Raw genomic sequence first — 19,177 nt, forward strand, 5'->3', positions numbered from 1 at the left:
TATTTTCTGTTATATATTTTTTCCTATTAATAACTGTCATCACCATAATATTTACTGGCCTCCCAGTACCTGCTGCTGAGTACTGCTGGTTTCTGCCTTGCCATTTCATAGTTACAGTCTTAGGCATCTCCATCTTTATGAGGGTACCAATTTCCAGCTGTTCTGTCACTATGGCAACAGTGTTGCCCTGGGAACATGGCCAGCTGAAATCAGCACAAGGAAGAAATGCGTTGGTGTAATATTGGGGATTTTCCTTTTTATTCACTGGGAAATTAAACAAAAAATGCTGAGGCATTTTTATTACTTATGTAACACTACGAGTAACAGGGAGCTCCTGATAAGATGGGGTAGGGGAGCTCCTAACCCCCCTATATTTATTAACTAGGAAAGTGTAAGGGGGATGGGTGCTTTCTGAATACAATATTTTTTTACAATTGCAATCTGGCTGGGACTAAAGCTGGGTGTATGTGGCTAGGTCGCCAAAAGAGTGCAATTTTGTCCAATTTCCCTACCTTCATACTTGGCCATATTGTACTGATTTGATCTTTTGGCACCTGGGCTTACGGAGAGCCGTTGAGGATCAAGGTACAGGTGCAGCTCATCAATGGCATATTCTTACCTGCCAGACAGATCTGGTCAATTTTTGCCCTCATATTGGTCAGGCAGTCCATTAGGAGGGCCCCATATACAGACCCAACAGTTGCCAGCTGCCATCAAGGCCTACTATCAGAGCACTGAGATGTGCCAAAACCCATTGTTAAAGCAACAAAAACAAGATCTTTGAGTCAGTTCTACGACTGCTGCCCATGTCAGAGTAATTGCTAGGCACTAGTATGGCTCAAAGTACCTAGTTCTTGGTCATCTATCTCTGTATTCTGGCTGTTCTACAAGTCCCTTCGAGCTGGCGTTCTTCAAAAGCCCTGGATTGACCTTTTTAAAGGGTTAGTTTATGTTTAAGTTAAATTTTGATGTTCTTAGCAATTTTTCAACTGGACTTTATTTTGTTTCTGTATAATTTTTTTTTTTTTAAATATTCTTTATTTTTTATTTTGAAACATTTAAATGAGGGATACAGAAGGGAAGAAGGGGTGGGGGTAAAGAAGATTACTAGTTACATTATGTTTCTGTATAATTTGCTTTCCTCTTCTGGATTTCATATAAGGGCTACTACTACTTCTTGTCAGGCTACAATTTTAATGTTACATTTTATTGCTTATCCCCAAATCATCATCACAGAACATAAAATATGAAGACCAACTACAAATTTTCACAGAATATGTCTGCCCCCGCCCCCGCTAATCTACCACAGCCGCATTACTCCCTCCCACTACTTACCGGACAATATAGGCCCAAAAGGACTGGGCCTAGCGTTTTTTTAACGGTGACCAGTGGGCCAGTCTGACCCACTCTGCTTCCAGATGCATTTCATCTACAACATAGGAAAAAAATCAAACTCAGTAGAGGTTTCAACAACTTTTTGCACTTGGTTTGTTCTGAAAGAATCTTTTGAGGAGAGAAGAGTTAGCAGCACTGAAGTTGAGGTAAGTAAGAGTTATTTCAAGGTTCTTAGAGTATGTTGAGTCAGCAAGAGCTGCAGATAAGCCAGAGCACAAGTGCCTCCTAAATCCGTGGGACCAGCAGGTATATCCAGTGGTCTAACAGGCACAGGTCACAAAAGGGGCGCTGCACTCATGGATTTGGGTGGGTGGCAGGTCCAGCTGGTGATTTTACTAGACCTTCCAACTTTAGCCTCTGCCCCCTTTAATGGAGTCATTGGCTGGGCCTCACCATGATGTTACCTGAAGGTTCAGGTGTAGGAACATAGTAGCAGTACTGAGAGTCTGGCATCCTAAGGGCATGTTGCGATTATAAGACATCCCAGAGGTCCCTGAATCATCCTGCCTTTATACAGTCACAGAACTAGAAGGCCACTAGTACTCTTATTAATTATAGTTGGATGTATAGAGACCTTTAGCATATACAGTGGTGTGAAAAACTATTTGCCCCCTTCCTGATTTCTTATTCTTTTGCATGTTTGTCACACAAAATGTTTCTGATCATCAAACACATTTAACTATTAGTCAAAGATAACACAAGTAAACACAAAATGCAGTTTTTAAATGAGGGTTTTTATTATTTAGGGAGAAAAAAAATCCAAACCTACATGGCCCTGTGTGAAAAAGTAATTGCCCCCTGAACCTAATAACTGGTTGGGCCACCCTTAGCAGCAATAACTGCAATCAAGCGTTTGCGATAACTTGCAACGAGTCTTTTACAGCGCTCTGGAGGAATTTTGGCCCACTCATCTTTGCAGAATTGTTGTAATTCAGCTTTTTATTTGAGGGTTTTCTAGCATGAACCGCCTTTTTAAGGTCATGCCACAACATCTCAATAGGATTCAGGTCAGGACTTTGACTAGGCCACTCCAAAGTCTTCATTTTGTTTTTCTTCAGCCATTCAGAGGTGGATTTGCTGGTTTGTTTTGGGTCATTGTCCTGCTGCAGCACCCAAGATCGCTTCAGCTTGAGTTGACGAACAGATGGCCGGACATTCTCCTTCAGGATTTTTTGGTAGACAGTAGAATTCATGGTTCCATCTATCACAGCAAGCCTTCCAGGTCCTGAAGCAGCAAAACAACCCCAGACCATCACACTACCGCCACCATATTTTACTGTTGGTATGATGTTCTTTTTCTGAAATACTGTTACTTTTACGCCAGATGTAACGGGACACGCACCTTCCAAAAAGTTCAACTTTTGTCTCGTCGGTCCACAAGGTATTTTCCCAAAAGTCTTGGCAATCATTGAGATGTTTTTTAGCAAAATTGAGACGAGCCATAATGTTCTTTTTGCTTAAAAGTGGTTTGCGCCTTGGAAATCTGCCATGCAGGCCGTTTTTGCCCAGTCTCTTTCTTATGGTGGAGTCGTGAACACTGACCTTAATTGAGGCAAGTGAGGCCTGCAGTTCTTTAGATGTTGTCCTGGGGTCTTTTGTGGTCTCTCGGATGAGTTGTCTCTGCGCTCTTGGGGTAATTTTGGTCGGCCGGCCACTCCTGGGAAGGTTCACCACTGTTCCATGTTTTTGCCATTTGTGGATAATGGCTCTCACTGTGGTTCGCTGGAGTCCCAAAGCTTTAGAAATGGCTTTATAACCTTTACCAGACTGATAGATCTCAATTACTTTTGTTCTCATTTGTTCCTCAATTTCTTTGGATCTTGGCATGATGTCTAGCTTTTGAGGTGCTTTTGGTCTACTTCTCTGTGTCAGGTAGCTCCTATTTAAGTGATTTTTTGATTGAAACAGGTGTGGCAGTAATCAGGCCTGGGGGTGACTACAGAAATTGATATTGAAATTGAAAATTGAAATTGATAAACCACAGTTAAGTTATTTTTTAACAAGGGGGGCAATCACTTTTTCACACAGGGCCATGTAGATTTGGAGTTTTTTTTCTCCCTTAATAACGTAAACCTTCATTTAAAAACTGCATTTTGTGTTCAATTATGTTATCTTTGACTAATAGTTAACGTTTTTTGATGAGCAGAAACATTTAAGTGTGACAAACATGCAAAAGAATAAGAAATCAGGAAGGGGGCAAATAGTTTTTCACACCACTGTAAATGCTGTTCTCTCTACACAAATAAAAAATCTAAGCCTTTATAATAGGCAAACGCCAAGGGGCTCACTATATATCAGGCTGGTAGGGGGCTGTTTTAGGCCTCTGTATACTCAAAATGCCAACCCATAAGCTCTTGTTCAACTACATTTTACTTTAACGTTATAGGTTGGACCCCCGACGTATATACTGAAGGCCTAAAGCCTGCCCTGCCCAATGCATGGACACACAGACGGGCTGCGGCGGGAATAAAGCAGAATAAGGCTCAGTGGCTATTGGCTGAGCCTCCCTGGTCTCCCACAGGAGCAGGTGCCACAGACCCCCTCACGTTTCCGCCTGTGTGAGCCCTGTGTGGGCGGGGCTTCATACTAATACTGCGGTGCGGGCTCCGCCCTGCTCTGACGTCACCGTGTCAATCAGCAGAAGAGAAAGCAGCGGCGGCGGCAGAAGCAGCATCAGCAGTAGCAGCAGTCTCATCACATTTAGCTTCTACTTCCTGCATCAGCCACAGCGAGCAGCCTCCATGCCAGCCATGGATCCGGGTACCCTCCTGGACAAGCTGGAGAGTGGCGACCAGGAGCTGGTGCAAAAGGCGCTGGCAGAGTATAACCAAGAGGTGAGGCGGGGATGCTGGGCTGGCTATGATTGGGCTGGCTATGTCTGAGCTGGCTATGGCTATGGCTGAGCGAGAAGCGTGTGCTTGGTGGGCTCATTGACCCTATAGTGGGGGTGGGTGAGGCAATGAACAGCAGCTCACTGAAACCCTACAGATAGTTACCGTATGTACTGCTGCCATTTGTGTCTTGTGGTAGTAATTGTAATATCTCCTATCTGGGGCCCTCCATCTGTTGTTGTTGAGCTGCAGCTCTAAGGTCCATTTCTTTTGTTATGCTGCTAGTGATTTCTCAGCAAGAGCTGGTGGGAGAGCTTATTGTATATAATATAAATATTATGAGGGAAAGGTATTTGGGGGTATATAAGAGGCAGGGTATATATATGACATATATGGGAGGTATATAATGGGAAGGTATTTGCTGGGGGTTAGTGATGGGAAAGTATAAGGGGCTATATGAGGCAGGGTACATGAGAGTTAATGAGAGCAGGTATATGGGGGCCAATGTTCCCTCAAATTCATTTTTGATTATGTGTGCAAAAAAAGATTTTGCGCACAAATTTGAAACTTGTGTGTGGATTTTTAAAACCAGTGTGCTCAGGTCAGAATAAATACAAAATTCTTTGTGTGCACCACAGTCTGTAGGGCGCACAGATGAGAGGGAACATTGATGGGAGGTATGTAAGGCAAGGTGTATGAAGAGATATATGGGAGGCAAATGAGGTAAGGCATTTAAGGGGAAGGTATTTAAAGGAGAAGGAAAGGCTAGTAAAGAGTTAATCTCAAGCTGCAGGCATACCTTCAGTTGTCTCAATAGTGCCCTTAAGTCTCCCCATATTTCTCCCGTTCAGATGATCAGAAGCCAAGCAGGAAGAAAAGACGCTGAGCTGTGTAAAGAAAGTTCCCATAATGCCTCACTCCTGCACCAAGCGCAAGACCAGTGTACATGCTCAGTTAGTAAGACTATGAGGAAGCTTCCTGCTGATTGGCTCAGATCCACATTCCTAAGGGGGGGAGAGAGTTCTTAGCATTCTTGAGGGAGGGGGGAGCAGGAGAGAGTTGCTTATCTCTGGCAGAGGAAAACAGACACAACAAATCTTTTGACAGAGAACTCAGTGCAGCGTTTCTGTGAGTGCTTATGGCTGTATTTACATAGACATTTCTGATAAAGCTTATTTAGTTTTTACCTTTTTCTTTTTCCTTTAAGGGTAAGGTATTTGAGGGGGTATGCCAAGAGAAAGTATGTGGGGGGTATATGAGCCAAGGCAGTAAGTTTATAGGAAGGTATATAATAGTGAGTTTATAAGAGAAGATATGAGGTGCCTCAGCTTTTAGCAAGTTGGAAAGAACAATTTTGGTTGGGGGCTGCCATGTTTTCCAGCATCTATTCCGGGTTCCTGGTTCTGACTGCCTAGCAGAAGCATGAGTAAGACTGTACAGCGCTGCGTACCCTTGTGGCGCTTTATAAATAAAGTTATACATACATACATACATACATGAGTGGTGAAAGCTGATCCTGAAACCAGAAACAATGGCTGACACAGCCAAATCTGGCAGCCTCCAACCCAACTATGCAGTTTGGGGACATACTTTCCCTTGAAGATGTTTTGGGTATTTTAGTTGTGCACTCTGGGTCAAAATAATTTTCATTAAATATTGCCATATAAAACATTGTTGGGGAGCGCCATGTTAAGACAGCCTATAAGTGAACTGAGCTGGACTGGCAAATGCCATAGGGGTTGCTTTAAAGGACAACCCAGAATATAGGTTTTTTTTGCTGAATTCTAAGCAACTTTGCCATATACATGCCATAACATATTGGAAAGTTGCTTAGAATTATGTTTTCTTTCATTAGGCAAATTTTTATTTTTGAGGTTTGACATGCCCTTTAAGTTTCCAGGGACCAAAGTCGCTATTTATTAGGCCTAAAGGGGTCTGTTTGGGCTTCTCTGTACCTGAAATGCCAGGGGCTCTTTAAAACTCAGTCTGGACCTAGTCTTGAGGCCATAACTATGTAAACATGCAAACTTGGTAATAACTTTTAGGGTAAAGAGACACAGAGCTACTAGTAGCAGCTACTTGTAGTGGCTACTAAAAGACAATGCTGATCATCTCCTGATAACAGTCTCAACATGTGTTTTAGCAGAGGCAATTCTTAGTATTGTCTATGGCAGGGTATGTTTTGGGCGTTTAGTAGCTGTGAAAAAGTAGCTGCTACTAGTAGCTCCGTGTGTCTTCACCCTTAAGGTAATAGGGAATGTGTTAAAGAGCATGGCACTAGTGATGCACAAACAGGTCTAAAACCTATGGTTTACCTGCAGGTTTGTGGGGGTTCAGGATGAAATATTGGCATCCCTATTGGCTGGACCAAGTGTGGTAACACCTATAGCAGTGATTCCAGGATGGATGTCAACAATAATTTCCTGGGTGCATCCCTGCCAGTATCACTATGCTGCCCTAGCTCCTGACCAGTACTGCCCCAGCTCCTGACGGATTCAGGCTATATCAGATAGAGCTTAGCCTTACATGTGACCCCTGATTTTTAGATTTGGCTATAAAAGTGTTTACACAGCATCAGAGGGGCCTCTTGGGAGATAAAATTATGGTTAAAGCAAAGAACAGAGGGACTATTATGTTGTTCCAGAACTGTTAGCTATTTTCAGCTTGTGTGGCTCTAGCTAAACAGGGTTTGATAGGTACCAGTAACATACATGCAATATGGCTAGTTATACCAGGGCCCAGGATGTGTTTTTAGCATCTTGGAGGAAACCCACACACATGGGGAAAATTTACAAACATGTCAACAAGCAAAGTTTCATTTTTTATTTTTTTGACCAGTCGTGTTGATCACCCATTGAGTTTAATGGCAAATGCCTGGTATGGAAAATGTACCGACTGAGAAAGTGCCATGTGACATGCTGTGGTATTAATTAGGCTTTATTTTTCCTATAATTGATACTATTGTATAAAATGTAGACTCCGGGGATGGGTTTGTGGGACACCAAACCAGAGCATGACCAAAGTACTACATGCTCTAACCGCATTAACCACCATTTAATCACCAGCAATCAATATTAATTCCCATGTTGTCTTTTTTTATTGTTTATGACCTACTTGGAACATCTATCAATGATTTCCCCACTTCTTCCATATCCTACTTGTGCAATATATATCCCCTGTCGCTGAGATAATTGGGCTTATTTTGCAGCGTGTTCTAAAGTACAGCCAGGTTTAATGGAACTCTGCCCTGATGAATGGGACAAACCAATAGTTCTGCTGAACATGCAGCCATTTTTATAACAAGAGCATTCAGACCACAGTAGTCAGAGATCCTATCTGAAACTGAGTGTTCGCATCACTACAGGATTTTGAGCCAATAAGACTCATGCACAGTAGCTCACAAATGGAGCTTTTAATCTCTGGCCTAATATTGCCATATTGTAATATTCTATTCTTAGGTAATACATTAGCCTTATTAGTTCCCTTCTAGAAATATGAGGTATTCAGTGGCCAATCAAATCTTTAATATCAAAGACCAAGTACATCCCCTTTAACACTAAACTGTTCAGCAAATTCTTGCTTCAGTTAAGAAAAGGCATGGCTAACAATGTGCACATCAATAATTAACAGCATTAAACACCGGGGAAGTTGTCTCTGCATGAGTCGCTTCCACTGTAAATGGAATATTCAAGCTCAGAGGAAATCAAACAGAATATAATGCATAACAGCCATAATAAATCCCTCTGGAGAGAGGGGCATCTCTTATTTTTATGTTATTTAATGGAAATTCTCCATAAGAATTCTCTGGAAAGGAGGTTCTAGAAAGAAGTGGAAGAGCTTTTAGTGCAGCATGGAGATTTCCCTCCTGAGTACCACCATCGCCATGTGTCATGCAACTGATCATGTATTATTTATAAGCGATAGTGCTGGGCAGAAATATACAGAATAATCATAACGTTATGATGGAACAGGAGAATGGGCCATTCTGAAAAAAAAAAAAAACATTTACAACAGGGATGTTCTGTGATTGACAACTCCCATTTGCCAAGGGTCCACCGGGATAGGTAGCTACAAATGTAGTTCCTAGTCCCCATCGACCTAAAGATTTTATTAAAAAATCCATAGAAGGTCAAACATGCATTGAACATGTTTATGGGGGTTGTGGGGGGGATTAAAAGCAGATTATGCTTAGAGTGCATTTTTATGTACAAAATCCTGGCTTGGGTATTATAATGCTTAGAGAATGATTGCCTGCTTTTTAAGTAGTGGGACATATAATGTGGAAGACCTTAGGGGTAAATTACTGATGATGAAGAAAGGTGCTAACTTTTAGTATGTATACATTATACAAGTATACATTGTTCTATTCTTAGTAACTTTTTTGTTGGTCTTCATTATACTTCATTATTTATTTTTTGGATTATTTGCCTTTATCTTTTTTCTCTTTGTGGCTTTTAAATGAGACCCACTGACCCTGGCAACCTATATTAAGTCATGTAAGGCTACAATGTTATTGTTATTGTTACTACTTATCTATTCAGCCCCCCCTCCTATCCATCATCTAGTCTCTAATTGGAACCAAAGCTTGGTTACTAGGGTAAATTGGACCATAGCAACCAATAGCTGCTGACATTCCAAACCAGAAAGCTGCTGAACAAAATACTAAATAATTTAGAAACCACAAAAAATCAAGACAAATTGCTAATTGCCTCCGAATATCACTGTCTACATCATAGTAAAAGTTAATTTAAAGGTTAACTACCACTTTTGTGCCCAATATCTTCCTTAGGCAGCAACGTTTTCCTATGAGAGAAACTCTAGAGATGGATTGGAATTTGCTGCCACGAGGAAGGAAATGGGTGGTGGCAGTTAGAATCTTGCATTTCCCCGCAGGCTTTTGTTACTCTTTTTTTGCTGGGCATTATGTCTATATCACACTTACAATCCAGTGCTTTTCAGACTAAAGAGAGCCTTAGAAAGACTGCCTACTGCAAAACATGGGGGACTACATCAGGGCCAACAACAATGTGCATGACCCTCGAAGATGCACGCACTTTGTGCTGAAATCAGTGCTGTGTCGGCGATTGGCTGGTTTTATGTTTATGTTTATAGTTAAGCAAGCTCGATAGTGTCAAAACACTAAGGCGTCAATACCACTTTACCTGATAGCTAAGGTGAGGCTTGGGATGGCAAGTCAGGTTTGTTCTTTCTATTCTTCTGTTCTGACTTCCTGACTAGTGTTCGTTTGCTAGGGTAAGTGGGACCTTAGCAGCTAGTTGGAATTCCAAGCAAGGCAGATGTAAAAGACACAGTATTTTTCTCATACCCCATATTCTGCATGTAGTACTGTCTTTTTAACCAAATGGAAGCATTCCCATTGCTTAAAGGAGACATACATTAAAATTAAGAATGTACCAGTGCATTGGTCTCCTCTAAATAGAGAAGGATTGTTTTGAGAAATTCCCCCCAAACCCTACTAGTTCTGCCCATCTGTTCCACCTTCTGCTGGCTGAATTCTCTGGATGTACAGGGGGGCCAGCGGCTCTCAGTACAGGCACTGTAGGATAGGAACCAATCAGCCACTAGGCTGACCTGATAGGGAACTGAAGCCTGTCTTTGCTTGTGTGACTGCAGGGCTGTGATTGGTTCTTCCCCTCCTACTATACTTCTGGCAGGGACCGTTAGGACACGCCCGCCCCTCATTTGAAACACAGACAGACATCTGATAGGATCTATAGCTCCAATAAGGGCTCTGGCACACAGGGAGATTAGTCGCCTGCGACAAATCTCCCTGTTTGTCGGCAACTAATCTCCCCGAAATGCCATCCCACTGGGATTTCACTGAAATCACGCCACCGCGTATGCCATCCCACCGGCGATGGGATGGCATTTCGGGGAGATTAGTCGCCCGCGAACAGGGAGATTTGTCGCAGGCGACTAATCTTCCCGTGTGCCAGAGCCCTTAAGGGGCCATTTTTACATATATATTTATTTTTAGAGCAAAGTAAAACCAGCACCATATATTATTTATAATTTCCTATGTAATTAAGGTTTTTTTTCATTTATCTAATGTCTCCCTTTAAAGGGGATGTAAACCCCCCAAAATAAAAGTTTACCCACTCACAGAAAATGTAACTTTCCAATATACATTGATTAAACATTTGCAGTGGATTTAAAGTTATGTTTTACGTTGGTCCCTTTTTTTTCTTTTTAATTTTGAAACAATGTAGCAGAAGGCAGCTGGTTAACAGACCTATGAAGAAGCATGCAAGAATTCTGCTACATTGTTTCAGGAGACAGAATCATGAGTGGAGAAGGGGGACAGACGAGTATCATTAAAACCATTCAAAATGTGAAACAAATGTTTAAACAGTGAGAGATTTTCTTTTTAGTAGGCAGTATTGTATCTTTGGGTTTATATTCCCTTTATGAGGGCATGCTGCAAATTGACATTTAGCAGCAGGGGTTACAGATCTATGCTGTGTTGTATGTTACACACATGTTCAGACAGTGTGTATAAATATTGTAAAGCGTTTCAGCAGTCACACGGGGATTCAGCATTGTTGTGGTGGTGGAGTAAATAGCGTATGATCTAGACAAAACAATGTTAAACCTTCCAAAGCAGTGCATTGTGGGAATGAACAATGAGTGTTTCCTCCATTGTGCTGTCACCCTTCTGTGTCTGTCTGTTTGTGTTGCCAACTAATGACGCACCGAGTTAGCAGAGCATAAAGAGACTGTGGGGTAAATGCTTACTATTATGACATTTATAGACTAACGATCCGCAACTCCAGACACTTTTGATCTACAACTCCCAGCACCTCCTACAACCTTTAGTAGTTTCTTCATTTTGTCCTGCCTTTTTCTGGCCAGCTGGTCAGATAAGCAATAGAAAGGAGAATAAATATGTAGCCGCACAGAGAAATCTGCTTTTGGTTGCCAGGCTCACTGTTTCCTGGTAGGCAGTTAAAAAGGCATCACAGATTAATAAAAAAAAAATAAAGTTGCTTAGATTAGGGCTATCTGTAGCTAAAAGAATGCAACACACACATCTGGCCAACTTTATCTATACATAAGATCTTATAAGAGCCACAGTTGGAACACTCACTGACTAGTCCCAAACTGTCTGGGTGCAATGTCTGGAAGTCTATTCATAGGAAGCAACATAACCATATTCAGTGCCTAGCTGGAGTGGAGTACAGGTCACCACTACTGGTTATATGGAATTTCATTTCTGATGAAAAAATAAGCATTACCTCAGTTGTCACCGTCAGTCATGTATCTCATTTAATAATTTTATATCGCAGTCTTGCTCTCGCCAAGCTAAGGTTTGGTGCTTAATGGTTTTTCATGAATAATTACAGTATTAATCTCATCTATACATAATATCTTTATAATCTTACAGTGGTGACCATTGCAAAACTATAACATTTTTAGTTTTAAGACATTATTACTGTACTAACATTGCTGATTTGCAGCCTGGGTTGGAAGGGAAGGGTTTGCGAGTGTGTGTGTTGTCCTTGATGGACATTTGTTGGTTCAGTAATCCCTGCTACAGCTTAGCTCATTACATAGCAATAATAATGCTTGTGTGACAGAAGTGGCCCTTATGTACATTAACCCTTACCTTAGGGAGTGTGGGTGAAAGTGTGCAGGGTTAAACTACGGATATATTTATATGATATATAAATATAATGTGCATCAGTATGAATGTGAGTATACTGTGCTGGTATTATTACCTGTATTAAGCGGCCTTGGTTTAATCTGAATTTATGCTGTTGGTCCTAATGAGTTTATGAGCAATAATCTTCTGATCCACAGGTGCACTGGGAGGGTCAAAGTGATTACAGTTAGGATGAAGATACACAGAGCTACTAGTAGCCGCTACTTGTCGTGGCTACTAAATTTTCTGGCATTTAGTAGCCGTGAAAAAGTAGTTGCTACTGGTAGCTCTGTGTGTCTTCACCCTAAGGCTGATGCCACACGTGGCGTTTTTACACTGCGTATTTTCTCAGCCTAAAAACGCAGCACAAGCCACACCTGACTATGGCATTTTTCAGCCTAGTACTGGTGATGTAGCAAATCCTGTTTCCATGGTGCTAATAGTGCGAAATAGTAAAAAACGCAGTGTATTTCCGCTAGGTCTGGCATCTGCCTTTGTGTATACATAGGAATAGGTTGCTGTGCAAATAACGGCGTATTTCGACGCTTGAAAAATCCATGGTAAGGCGTTCTCTAGCGTATTTACGCATTGTGTGGTTTCCTTCAAGTCTTTTCAAGTTATTTCTATGGATGTTGATTTTGTGCGTTTTTCAGCCGCCGAGAGAATTAGAAAATACGCAGCGTAAAAACGCCACGTGTGGCATCAGCCTAAAAGTCTATAAAGAGGCAAATTTAAGTGGCAGCAAAACAGTGGCAGCAAATCAGTGGCAGCTTCTTGTCACTTGTGTCTGTGGCAACACTGTGTCGCCATTGCCAGGAGTCTTTGTTATTGATGTCAATACTAAATGTAACACAGAAAACATTCTAGACATTCATTTGATAGAGCTTTTAAATCCATAGGAATTTACACACCTTTGGAGAAAGCGGCTTTGAGTATGGAGATGTGCAAATGTAGCAGCCTAATAATATTCTATAACTGTGAACTTGCCAGAAGGTAAAACATGACTCTTGGCTAAGTCACTGCTTAATTGGCTCTATTAAAGAACAGTCTAGGCCACAGTTTAATATCCTGCCATGTTTCATCCCCTAGTAATTTGATTTTCCACCTGCATTGCGATAAGGTTTTTTTTTGTATATACATAAAGTATATTTTGAAATTGTATGATGAGGAACTAGGGCAGCTGCCTTTTGGTCCTGGACATTAGAGTTGAAAATTAGATAGAAAGCCAGCCGGTTACCCATAAAAAACAGAAATTTTGCAGTTTATGGGTAGGACTTCGGGTCGGGGCCGGGGCTCTTAATCTAGGCTAATTTTGCTTCTTTTTTAAACTTGCCGCTTTCTAATGATGTCACATTTGGTTTGTGATGTGATCATTTCCAGCTTTAAGGTGTTGTCACTTCCGGTTTCATTTGCTTCCATTGCTCTACCTGCAGCTGTCTGCACAAAATCGAACATTGGTTGCTGTGCTATAGGTTATATATGTTATAGCAGGGGTCCCCAACGATTCTTACTCGTGAGCCACAGGCAAATGTAAAAAGACTTGGAGAGCAACACAAGGATCATAAAAGTTAATGGAGGAGCCAAATAAGGGCTAAGATTGGCTATTAGGCAGCCTCTATGCACACTATCAGCTTACAGGGGGCTTTATTTTGTAGTATATCTTGGTTTTTATCCCACCAAAACTTGCCACCTTGTCAGGAATTCAAATATAACTGCCTGGTTTAGGGGCACTGAGAGCAACATCCAAGGGGTTGGGGGGCAACATGTTACCCTGAGCCACTGGTTGGGGATCACAGTGTTATAGATTATTGTGTTTATTGGTATAGGGTATAGTGTTGATAACTGCTCCTGTTCATAGATGCAGAGAAGCCCATTTCTTTCCAAATGGTCAACAGTACCCAACTGTCCACTCCAAATGTGGCCTTTTGTTACCATTCCTTTTGCTTTAAAGGTTAGAATACTTCCCTAGCACCACCATTGCCTTCCATTCTGGGCTTCAGTGACAGACACACTGTTGAACAAGTTTTACATTATTAAATCCCTGTTGGCTTCAGTTCTCTGTTATAATCATGAAACAAACATTCAGCATTTCACGTTTTTCAGGTATGTGGTGGTTCTTTCTGTAGCCTGAAAGCCTTAACAGCGAAGTCCCCAAGGTGATCACTGAAAGCCGCGCTGTGCATGGACATCTCTCTTTCAATTCACTTTGACAAACAATTTTAATTGTTCCCCAGTGATTGCTAAGGGCAATGAAATAGATGTCTTGGCTGTATAATTGTTTTCATGGAAAACTAGAAGAGTGTTTGAAGTCAGTCATCTTTTTAAAGGGCAAGTGACAGTACATGAATATAGTTCCTTAAGTTCCTGTGACTGGTCATTAACTCATTACAACTTCTATAGGCACCATCTCTCCCATGTATACCTGCTATCCCACAGCCACAGTCCCTTCCCAGAGGCTATTATCCCTCCACTGCTACTATAGGCACCATCTCTGCCATCTATACCTGCTATCCCACAGCCACAGTCCCTTCACAGAGGCTATTATCCCCCACTGCTACTATAGGCACCATCTCTCCCTACTATACCTGCTATCCCACAGCCACAGTCCCTTCCCAGAGGCTATTATCCCACTGCTACTATAGGCACCATCTCTCCCTACTATACCTGCTATCCCACAGCCTCAGTCCCTTCCCAGAGGCTATTATCCCACTGCTACTATAGGCTCCATATTTCCCTACTATTGTATTGCAGACTCTGCATCACGACAAACAAACTTGCAGCCCTCGATCTGGAACTACATCACTTTACATCCCTGGGCAATAAGAGGCTAGAGGGTTGCAAATTAATTTCCCTGTTCTCAAATAGACATACTGTTACAACATTCAATTCACCTCTTCCAGTTGATAGAAGGGATCACCTTTTTATAAGGCTTAAGATTAATTTTCATTCTAGCCTGTAAGATGCTTGATGGCATACAGGTTTATTGCATGCAATAAATTGCTTGGTGCCTCTTTTATTAAGTGAAGGCTTGCTGCTGATTACTGATGCTAAGTACTCACGTCAGCAGTTCACAGAAGAGGATTTTCCCGTAGGGAACTGAAATGCATGCATAAGAGGGAATACGAATGCACTGTGCATTTAGTTGGGAAATGTGCTATGAAATGTATTTTCTGAAATGTCTCCCTAGTATAGTGAGAAAATGTACAATTAAAAGGGAAAAATGTCTGGGTTGAATAGGGAGTACATGTGGAATACAGTGTTTTGTTTGGATTATTTTAAAATGGGCATTAGAGAATGAAGACAATTCGCATGATATAACTGTAAGCATATCCTTGTTAGATTATGGGAAAAAGCCCTTTTATAAAACAGGAAAGGATAAAGTAAATATACATGTTAAAATAGGGAGAATGGGCTGGACAGAGCGGGATTGATAGAATTGATCAGATTGGATTAAATGAGAAGAATGTTTTGGATTGGCTGAGATGTATACAGAATACTGTAAAACAGAATGGCATGATTATGCACGGTAGAATATAAGATGCTTTGGATAGAATGAATGCAAGTAAAGATAAAATGATATACAGAACAGGATGGTGAAAGTTAACCTGGGATAGAATTGTTAGTGTTTGTATGAAAGAATAATGAGTTTGCATGGGACAGAATGATTGTATAGGGAATGAAAGAACAGAAGAGTTCATGTAATAGAATGATCAGCATGCACGTGATATAATGGTGAGTGGGATAAAACTGGTTAGAATGAGGAATTTGTGGGACAAAATGGGATAGTATGATGAACAACTGCAGATAGAATGGCATGACTATAACATGATGAAATAATGTGCTAAATAGAACTGTAGGGGGTGTGCAAGATGTATCATGAGCATGTATGGGGCATGAAAGAAAGAAAGGCCTTTCTCTGGCAGGGCATTTTGTGTGGTTTTGTTCACTTTTTGGAAATTACAATGAGACCTTTAAATTTAGAATATTACTACTCAAAGGGGCCCTGCTGACTAATTTGCCTTTTTCTTTTTCTCTTTTTAGAATTCACAGTGCTTTTTCTTCAATGCAGAGCAGAGGGAAGAACGAAAGGTAAGTAGTTTGATAGAGGGTGCAACTGTACCTCCCCCCAATAGTTTTAAATGGAGTTCTTCTGATAGATTAGTACATTTACCTGGTTAGATTAACACTGAGAAGAGAGCTTACAATCAGATGTCTTCTGCATTTTTCTTACTTAAAATATCATTGTATTTACCTATCTTTTTTTTAGGTTACTTGCAGCAAGTAACAATTTTTGATTGGACAGTCCCATATCACAGACCCATTTGGGCTGAGATTAAAGGCATATGGCCGACCATGATTGATTGAATCATTGCTATATAACTCTGCACATATGATGGTATGCACTGAGCTCATTTAGTTACAAAGGTTACTAAACTATGGGATGGCCTTGATTTTAAGTATCTAGATCAATGAAAAGGAATGGGGCATCCATTGATCCCCAACCAGTCGCTCGGGGGCAACATGTTGCCTCCCAACCCTTTGGATGTTCTCCGTTCTCAACCAGGTAGTTCTTTTTGAATTCCTGGGGGCAAGTTTTGGTTGAATAAAAACAAGATTTCCTACCAAATAAAAGCCCCCTGTAATCTGATAGTGTGCATAGAGGCTGCCTAATAGCCAATCTCAGCCCTTATTTGGCTCCTCCATTAACTTTAATGGTGCTTGTGTTGCTCTCCAAGTCTTTTTACATTTGACTGTGGCTCACAAGCAAGAAAGGTTGGCAGACCCCAGACTTAAACACTGGGGTTCTAGAAGTATAGCAAGGTGAATGTTACTATTTTTATTTTGTCTATAACTTTTATCCCTGGGAGAGGGAGGATGGAGCGTGAAGCTGGGAGAGGGAGGATGGAGCATGAAGCTGGGAGAGGGAGGATGGAGCGTGGAGCTGGGAGAGGGAGGATGGAGCGTGGAGCTGGGAGAGGGAGGATGGAGCGTGGAGCTGGGAGAGGGAGGATGGAGCGTGGAGCTGGGAGAGGGAGGATGGAGCGTGGAGCTGGGAGAGGGAGGATGGAGCTGGGAGAGGGAGGATGGAGTGTGGTGCTGGGAGAGGGAGGATGGAGCGTGGTGCTGGGAGAGGGAGGATGGAGCGTGGAGCGTGGAGCTGGGAGTTTGGGAGGATGGAGCGTGGAGCTGGGAGAAGAAGGATGGAGCGTGGAGCTGGGAGAAGAAGGATGGAGCGTGGAGCTGGGAGAGGGAGGATGGAGCGTGGTGCTGGGAGAGGGAGGATGGAGCAGGGAGAGGGAGAATTCAGGAGCGGGCTGTAGTTTGACCCTGCAAGCTACAGCAGGGAGGATGCAGCAGGGAGCTGGAGGGAGTTATAGTTTTAGGACTATAGCCTGGCCCCCAACAGGTCTAGGGACCATGAACTGGCCCCCTGTTTAAAAAGTTTGAGGATCCCTGCTCTAGATAATTTGCTTTGTCCATTGCATTGATAGACCTTATAAAATATTCCTCCAGTTATTCCAGTGTATGGAACATTGGGAGCAGGATAATAAAATTACAATGCCTTAGAAAGTCAATGTCAACGAGGCCCTTGGGGGGTAATGTAATAACAGTTGCAACACTTAGACCAAGTCTTCTAACCCATAGTGGCCAATTAGATGCACAAATCAGTAAATGCTGCCTGCTGATTGGGTGCTATAGGGAAAATGGAGCAAATTGTGCATCTGTTGTTAAATTCCCTCTATCCAATAGACTGGCATGCATCCATTGGATGTGTATACTGGTTAGCAGTGTTGGGCTGGCTGCTGTTCAGGTCTCCATTTGGATGATATTTCAGCATCCCTTTTTAATTCCAACTCAACAGAAGAAAAATGAGTCGCTAGGCAGGGTTCAGAAGCGCTCCCTTCTGCATTGTATGTGAATAATAGCAGCAGTGGGGAGAGAATCCCGTGGGTGTATGTAATCACACAAGGAACAATACCTGCCTGCAAAAAACTCTCTTCCATTTGCATTATAAAGCAGAACTTCATAAGCAAGACTATGGGGAAAGGGAATTTTCTCTGTGCATTGCTTTATGTTCAGTGATTGCCTCATGAAGCCTTCACTTATTAGCTAGCAATTTATTCACTGGTATTGGAACAGCTTCACATCCTTTATGAAAGACTCCCTGAAGAAAATACATATATTTCATGGGAATAGATACCCTTTTCTAATGTTATTATTTGTGCCGGTGTTCTGTAATACATGTCACCTTACGTTATTCTACCTAATGCCATATTTATCTTCTCTAAATAGTTATAAACATGTATGGGAGCTGCTGTGTTGTTGCTTATGCTGATGTACATTGAGATTTTATAGGTAAACTGCAGTGCAACAGTGCCCCCTGTGGGAACAATTTCATTTAAAGAGAATACTTGCTTTGGTCATTTTGTCCTATCTTTTACTTTGTAAAGCAAGACAATGCATTTTAAAATTAGAATTTGTTCAGGATACTTTCCCTTGAAATCAAGGTTTTGGGGTGGTTTAAGAGGGTTAAACTCAAGGGGAAGATTTGGGGTGCTTGCTTGTTGTCTCTTATGTATACCACAGGAACTATTAGAGCCATGACAGTGTTCTCACTAGTGGTATGTGGGTCGAAGAAAAGTCAACCTGTGCCCAACCTAACCTGGCAATCCACCTCTGTTTATATACCTGCGCTCGCCCCTCCTTATCTCTGATGTCACAAAGGGGGTGGGGCAGGCACGCCTATAAATAGAGGCTGCTGGAGGCGGAAGCACGGCACAGGTTAGGTATTTCCAGACATTTAATAAACAAGCCATGTTCTGAGAATTTAAAGGACAAGGAAAGCAGAAATGAATACTAGTATAGTTTTACTTGTACAAATAATGCTAGAGATGTTACTCCATGATAGCAATCTCTGCAAAGCCAAACTGTTGTAACCACTGTGAGACGGCCATTGCCACGTACTTTATTACCCCAGAGTGCATTCAATAATGAGGTCGGTATTTTCTATTTTTGCTTCTTTCTCTACATTCCAGTCCCTCCACCTCTCATTTCTTTTATCTCTTTCTGTATGAACTGCAGCGCCAAGAGTTGGAGGAGGTAACATTAGAGTAGTGTGACCAAAAGCTTGCACTCTTCCCACACATTGCTCCTTCCCTTAGCCATCTGCAGCTCTTCTGGCTTTCTAGCTGATGCGCATGGCTTGTCTGGAGCCAAAGATACAATTCATTTCCCTTGATAGTAAATCTATGGGAGTGATGGGGTGAAGGCTCTAGGTGCTGTATAG

The 19,177-nt window shown here is 41.8% G+C and overlaps 1 protein-coding gene across 9 annotated transcripts in view; it reads left to right on the forward strand.

The window, feature by feature from the left end:
• The first annotated feature begins 4,014 nt into the window (after positions 1-4,014).
• The window catches only part of ric8a (RIC8 guanine nucleotide exchange factor A), a 34,957-nt gene continuing 19,794 nt past the window's right edge, over positions 4,015-19,177 (forward strand). For 2 of the 9 annotated variants that reach the window (XM_031904934.1, XM_031904940.1), the window contains exons 1-3: positions 4,016-4,229; positions 15,931-15,978; positions 18,973-18,990. In XM_031904934.1, coding sequence (XP_031760794.1) covers positions 4,137-4,229; positions 15,931-15,978; positions 18,973-18,990 — 159 coding nt within the window. In that variant the 5' untranslated portion in view covers positions 4,016-4,136. 9 annotated transcript variants of the gene reach the window in all.

Source organism: Xenopus tropicalis, chromosome 7 (assembly GCF_000004195.4).
Source record: "Xenopus tropicalis strain Nigerian chromosome 7, UCB_Xtro_10.0, whole genome shotgun sequence".
In the NCBI taxonomy this organism is placed as follows: Eukaryota; Metazoa; Chordata; class Amphibia; order Anura; family Pipidae; genus Xenopus; species Xenopus tropicalis.